A 7,343-nucleotide genomic window follows, 5' to 3' on the forward strand; every position below is an offset into this window, starting at 1 on the left:
TCACCTCTACGTCCCTGGCCCTCCGCATAGTGCCTGATGGGGAAATTCACAGAACATCCTAATAAACCAGTGAATGGCTTTCAAAATAAAGTCACTCTGCTGTAAGTAAAGAGATGTGCAGCAATCCCTCACAGCCAAATTGGGAAATGGTAGCTCCCCTCATACAAAGACTAAAATATCCACGATATACCAGTCACTGTGATGACAGTTAACATATGTTAACTCATTTAAACCCAACAACTTTCCTTCAGGATATGTTCAATTGTTAACTCCAGCATACAGACGAGGAAACGAAATCATGAGAGATTCATGACTTGCCTCAGGTCACATAGAAAGTAGAGGAGCCAGGAGCTGAATGAGTGGAACCTAAATGCCACGAAGGCAGAGCCCATGTCAATCTTCCTTCCCCACTAACACTCAGGGCCTGATACGTATAACAAGTTGAATGAATTCATTTGGGTGCACGTGACATCAGCCGCCTCTCCCACAGCTTATGGCAGGAAGCTAATTCCTCAGCCCCTGGACATGCAGCTCCGACTCATCTTCCTCCCTGTTTCTCCCCCTGGATTGGCTCAAACCCCGCCTGGCATCTTTAGCTTGAGGAGAGGATGCTGTAGGCACAGGTGTGAGAAGAAACCCAGTGTGTGAAATGAAGGCAAAGGCAAGAAGGCCGTTCTGTGGGATGGGAATGGAATCTAGCAGGCTCCCTCTGCGGGGTCACATGATAGCCAACATTTCCTGGGGGCCTACTCTGCACTAGACACTCTTCTTTTTAATCCTTACAGCGACCCCCACCTTCAGCACATCTCTCACTGCTGCTTCTGTTCCAAACTGATCTAATGGCCACGCCCCAAACACTCTGAGCTTCCAAACTCTGGCACCTGTTAGTCTCTTCAACCAGCATCAGACTCCACTTAACAAAATCTCACCCTGTTTTTAAGAGCCAATTCAAACACTAGCTCTCTGAAGACCTCCTCATTCAATTCTCAGCTTTTTTTCCTTCCCCACCTTTACACTCCTACAACGAGCTATCACTCATACGGCACTTACTGCGTTCTGACTCTTGCAGCATTTGTGTTACGTCTGTTGCTAGCTTGGGAGCTCCTCAGAGACAGTATCTAGTGGCTCTTCATATTTCCTGTGGCTCATGTTGATGGTAGGCATTTAACATTTCCAGAACAACACAAGCAGCACCAATCCTGTCCTTACTGGCACTGCTGCAAGAGAACAAGCAGCCCAGCCCAACCGCAGCCAGACAAATGCCAGGTACAATCAAAATCCTGATAAAGCCACACTTTACCTTTTTCCTTTTTTTGGCCTCGCCACACGGCTTGCGGGATCTCAGTTCCCCTACCAGGGACTGAACCCAGGCCATAGCAGTGAAAGCCTAGAATCCTAACCACTGGGCCACCAGGGAACTCCCAAACCACACTTTTCTGTATTTCCTTCATGAGGAAAACAAGCCCAGATGGCTTCAAAGTGCACCAAAACAAAGGTCTGAGAATTGATTCTTGACAATTAGTCATCCTAAAGGTAAACAGTGATTCCTTACATGTAGTCATTCCAACAGTAAACAATGGCACTGGCAGACAGCCATAAAATAAGGGGAGGCTTGGAAAACACAGTATCTCACATTCCTTAGAGCTCCTTATGTTGACCCTGATGTTCTCGGCCAGGGAAGGAAGATGGAAAGGGAGTCTGAGGCCTGTAAAAATCTAAGATTTTAATTCAAACTTTAAAAATGAGCTAGCAATTGGCAGCTACTGCACTAGCTAGGGCTGGAAACCTAGTTTCCCTGCCCTGTCATTTAAAGCAGTCATTCTTAACACTTTCTCTACTACAATAAACCTAAGACACACCCTCCCCGCACCTACTCATTTAGGAATGCTAAAGTAGACGAATGGAGGTAATTTAGAGTAACTTTTGTCCTCTTCCCTCCCTAATTTAGTCAGTCATAACCAAGCAGCACCACTTGAATGCCTTGCTTTGGACTCCAATGCTCAGACTCATTGATTTTACTTCTCAAATCCATTCACCTCCCACTGCCACCACCCTAGTCCGAGCCACCATCATCTCATGCCTGAACCGCCACAGAAGCCTCCTCGCCCGTCTCCCTGCTTCCAACCTGGCCCCACTCAGGTGAGTTTCCATACTGTAGCTGCAGTGATTTTGGAAACAGCACTGCGTCCTTCACTCTAAAATAACCAATGCCCTGTGTATAACTATTTATTAGGTGACAGCCATGTGAGACCTGGCCAAGAATCCCTCATTTTGCAAATGAGAAAATTCAAGGCCAAAGGAATACTGGAACCATGTACCCCAGGTTAGATAGAACTGAGGTCAGAACTCACAATTGCACAGCCAGGCCTCATTTCAATGAGCCACACTACTTCTTCCAGATACGTAGCTCATTCTGTAGGGTGTTAATGGAAGACAAATGAAATAATATGCATTGATTTAGAGCCTGCTTTTAGGGCAACAAAATATTAAAATAGATTACCAGGAGACAAGAGGGGTGAGGCCCCAGCCTGAGTTGATGCTTTAAGGGTCACTCACACGTAGATCCTCCTGTCTCAGGATCCACCTTCTCTAGCCAACTAGAGGACAGGGGCGGCATTCCAGATCCAGGACTATGTGATCCACGTGGGGAGCATAGGATTTCACTGGTTGGATGTGCAGGATTTGTGTCTTCCACGGTTTCCCGTACACCTGTTGAAGAAGAGTGGCAATTCGAGTTGCTGCAGCTTCTGCCCACCTTTGCCACTCTGGCTTGGTGGCGGCTGACAGCATATTTCTCCTAGAATCACTGGCAGCTCCATTTTTCAACTGGTTGGTGATCATTTGCTGAGGAGAAGACCAATACTCCTTTTCCATTTCACTGCTTCCAGGAGGCTGGAGAGTCTTCCCTGGGAAAGATTCCACATTTTGGTGAATATGCAAAATGCCTCCAGCATCCTGTCTCAGCGTTTGGCAGGCAATGGGCCAGCCTTCTTCAGAGCTGGGAATAAGCCCCAGGTTCACCCTGTCCGCAATGTTTGAGAGCTTCAGTTTTCTGTTATCCCCAAAGTGTATCTGGCATCGATCAGCTACTCCATTGAGCTCAAGGTTATTTCTCAGAGCAACTACAGCATGGGGGTTCCACTCGCAGGCATGGACGAAGGCTGCACCAGCATGAACTAGGAAAGGCAAGGTAAAATAACCAATCCCTGCATAGAGATCCACCAGCACTTCTCCAGCACAGGGCAGCGATGCCACACGAAGCTTCTCAGTGATGTTTCCGAAGGAGAACATGCACTGGGTCACGTCAAACTTATATCGGATCCCATTATCCACATGCTCCACCCAGCCATGGTCGCCCAGCAGCAGATTCACTGCTGGAGTTCGAGTGCCATCCGGTGACACCCGCCCTCGTTTGGCCAAACGCTGGACGCCAAGTGCCGAGGCAACCGTCTCCCAGAGTTCTGGTTCCAAGTTTCTCCATTGCTTGGCTTGGAAACAGTCCTCACTCAGCAACAAGAGGTCGCCATGTCGTTGCCAAGATCGGGGCAGATCAGCCTCCAGCTGAGCTGACCACGTCACTCCGCGGCCCTCTACCCAGCGACTCACCTCAAGACACAGCCTTTGGGCAGGTGAACAAGCCTGGGCCTTCTTTGAAGGAACAGGATTCAGGAGCTGCGTTACCACACAGGTGCTGCCTGGAGCCACACGATTCCTCAGCTCCCGCAGGTGCTGCTCAGTGAGGGCCTCTCCCAGCACCGGTAGCGCCACGGTGCCATCCGGCATCTTTTCCACACGGTGCTGTCCCTCCAGGAGTTTCTGCTTCTCGAGATATTCCCTGTATCGCTGCGTATACCGAGGTTCAGTCACAACTGCGACAACAGCCGCGGACTTCCCGCCTGACCTGTCCATGTTGCTGGCCCCGCATTTCCTGCGATTCCCTCCGCGAGACTCGGAGACCACTCACCTCCGTCAGCACATCCAAGCCCAAAGCCGGAAGACAGGCGCGCTCGCCGCTGGCTGGGGCCGGAAGTGACGTTTGACCGGCAAGGCGGAACTATATGATATCGCGCTCGTTGATGAATGGCGTCGACGTTGCCGTTGCCGTGTGAGGCCGCTGCCGCCATCTTTGTTGTGGCCAACCGTTCCTTGTTCCTGCCTAAGGGGAAATTAACAACAAGAAGGAATTCTGCCGGCTTAAAAACTTCAAATTAGTTGGTATCCTGCAGAACCCTCAGATACTGTCTGCAATGCTGCTCACAGATCAAAAGAAAGAAGTGAACCTGGAATAATGCAATGAATTTGGAGAAAGCCTTCCCTTAGTCCCGTGCTGCACCTAAATCTGGCGCCTAAATCTCAGCCTGAGATGGAACTGTTCCCTTGGCTAAACACATTCTAGGGACACCAATCTCCTTTCGCTTCCTTTATAAAATTGGCCAAACCTTTTCTTGTGCTCTTGCCTTTGTACTTGCTGTCTCCTTTGTCTGAAATGCCCTTCCCCTAGAAGATACAGTGGCTGGTGATTTGTCTGAAGGTCATCTTCTTGTGAGGCCTTCATTAAACACTCTCTTCCCTCCACATTATGCCTATTTAACACTGTAATTTCTTCTTTAGCTCTTGTTTTGCTATTTGTTTATACTTAAAAGCCCCTCTCCCCTGGTAGCAAATAATGTTCTCATGGATAAGGGATATTCTTTTTCTGTTTACTGCTATGGCCCCAGCATCTTATATAGTTCCTGGCCATGAGTAATGGCTTGGCAAATACTATAGTTATTAAGAGAATGATTGCTTTGAGCACAAACAGGCTTGAACATGTTCATACTTATTTAACTATTAACCCATTCCATAAATGTAGAAATGATCATAAATTCAGACAAAGGTTGATACACTAAAATGGTCCTTGTTGTTTTAAACCTAAAGATGAAAGGTTAAAAGAATTACGGTACATCCTTTTGATGGAAATATTATACAATTATGATGATGATCATATGAAATTTTAATGATGTGGGATGTTACTCTTATTGCAGTGCTAATTGCAAAATCTATAATTGTGCCTTAGATCATGGCAATTATTAATTTTTGTACATAAATAAATTTATTAGGGCATGCTCTAATATGTGAACATTGACTCACTGAGATTCCCTGTAATGTGATGCAATTACAGATGATTCCATTTTCTTTTATACATTTTCTCTAGTTATAAATTGTATATGATGAACAAATGTTATTTTTATTTACTAGAAAAATCTGCAGAAAATCTATGATGCAGTCAGGAAAAATTTTTTCTGGGTCTCAAACAAATCAAAACTCCCTTTAGTTTATTATTTATAGCAGGGGATGGAAGAAGTCATATCTTACAAAATATTCTTTCTCTAGGTTTCTTTCTGTTCCAACATCAGTCTGACATCTTGCAACAATAATTAAACTAAGGTCATACAAACTTTGACCCAGACTACACCTTACTTTTAACCTGAGGTAAACAAAATATGGGGGGATATGATTAAAAGCCAGCAATGTCTGAGTGCTGGAAGTGGTCCTTTTAAAATTGCAGATTTACAAATGAGCCCCACTTGTAGATGGCCACTTTGATCCCCGTCACTCAAGCATATGACCTCACTTTCCCCACCAGTTCCATCACTTGAACTCATTAAAATCAGAACAAAGCAAAAGTAACCAGCAATGACCATAATAAACAAGCTTGTAGACAACCCATGAGTTCAAATACAGAAGAGGATAGTTACTTAGTAAAGGAGAAGTAGGCTAGGGAGATTAGCTGGAGAGGAGAGAGGAGGTTGGGCAAACTTTTTCACAAACTGACCCTCCCAGAGTGGCCAGAAAGATCTAATTCCACCTTAATCTCAGTCACAGAGACCCCACCTGGAGATGCGTTTGTATAACCATCTCTTCTTGATGAGACGCCAGCATACTGAAGACCAAGGGATCATATGCCTCACAAGAGGCTACATTCAATCCTTTAAGGGCTTGCCCCCCTGTAGGGATGAGGTTCTGAACTGTGTTGGGCTGGCTGTATATACAAGAGCTTTTGTCCACAGCTTGAGATATCCTGGAGCCTGAAAATAAGGAGGAATAATTGCTTCCCTTTAATTATTTTTCTCTTCCTACCTTTCTTCACTCTGCTGGCTGCACCTGGAATGCCTTTCCCTTCCACTGGGTCCCTCTTCTTTTGTTCATTCATTTCAGCATCACTTCTGCATATTTGGAACACCAACTATTTGCTAATCTCCCCAAGTGCTAAGCTCATTAAAGCACAGAGAATTGAATAAGATGCAGTTCTTGCCTTCACACAACTCAATTTTGTGTTATTGGTACATTCGCAAATAAGTTTAAATGTTACTGGAGTTTCAGTTTCTTCATGCTTTGTGAGTGTGGAGAAGAGATCAAGCCCTCCTTCTCTTACCTTTTGAAGAACACATCCTGTTGCTTTTCCTCCTCCCTCACTGAATGCTTCTTTTTATGGGTATAATGGTCTACCATTTCCTCCCTACGTGGTGTCTCCCAGGCACTTCAAACTCAACACTTCCAAAATACACTCACTTCTCCCCACTTCTCTTTAGCTCGTGAAATGCCCCTGCCAGTCTCCTAGACACTCACGTCAGAAACCTGGGACTTTTACTTATGCCTTGTTCTTGCCCTCGGTGTTTAAAACAAAGCCATCTCCATTTTTGATGGACTTGACCCGCCTTGACATAGTTCCACAGGGAATCTCCATCTCTCTGTCCACAGTAACATTGCCCTAGACCTTGTCTCACAGCTTCCTGAATGGACATCTGCCTGTGTTTATTTCACTGATAACACACTATTACTTGACTCCATTTATGTTATGTCAATGTATTTTTTCATAGACTTAAAAAAATTTTAATTGACTTATAATTAACATAAAGTATTATATTATTTTCAGGTGTACAGCATAGTGATTTGATATTTTTATACATTATGAAATGATTACTGCAATAGGACCAGTAACCATCTGTCACCATACAAAGTTGTTACAATATTATTGACTATATTCTCTATGTGTACATTACCTCCCTGTGACTTATTTTTCTTATAGATGGAACTTTGTACCTCTTAATCCCCTTCATCTATTTCATCCATCCTCCTTCCCCCTCTCTCCCCTGGCAACCACCAGTTTGTCCTCTGTGTCTATGAGTCTGTTCTCTTTTGTTATGTTTCTTCATTTGTTTTGTTTTTTAGATTCCACTATAAGTAATATCATAGGATATTTGTTTTTCTCTCTGACTTATTTCACTTAGCATAATGCTCTCCAGGTCCATCTATTTTGCTGTAAATGGCAAGATTTCATTCTCTTTTATGGCTGAGTAATA

General features: G+C 44.7%; 1 protein-coding gene across 1 annotated transcript; it reads right to left on the reverse strand.

The window, feature by feature from the left end:
• Window positions 1–2,481: 2,481 nt before the first annotated feature.
• Window positions 2,482–3,918, reverse strand: TRMT12 (tRNA methyltransferase 12 homolog). Its single transcript, XM_082674877.1, has one exon. The coding sequence runs from the start codon at window positions 3,907–3,909 to the stop codon at window positions 2,590–2,592; it is 1,320 nt and encodes a 439-aa protein (XP_082531003.1). The 5' UTR covers window positions 3,910–3,918; the 3' UTR covers window positions 2,482–2,589.
• Between the last annotated feature and the right edge of the window lie 3,425 nt (window positions 3,919–7,343).

Source organism: Grampus griseus (assembly GCF_964374135.1).
Source record: "Grampus griseus genome assembly, chromosome: 17".
Classification (NCBI taxonomy): domain Eukaryota; kingdom Metazoa; phylum Chordata; class Mammalia; order Artiodactyla; family Delphinidae; genus Grampus; species Grampus griseus.

Coding starts and splice junctions, on each gene's coding strand:
- TRMT12 (XM_082674877.1), bottom strand. CDS start 3,909: ATGGACAGGTCAGGCGGGAAGTCCGCGGCTGTTGTCGCAGTTGTGACT.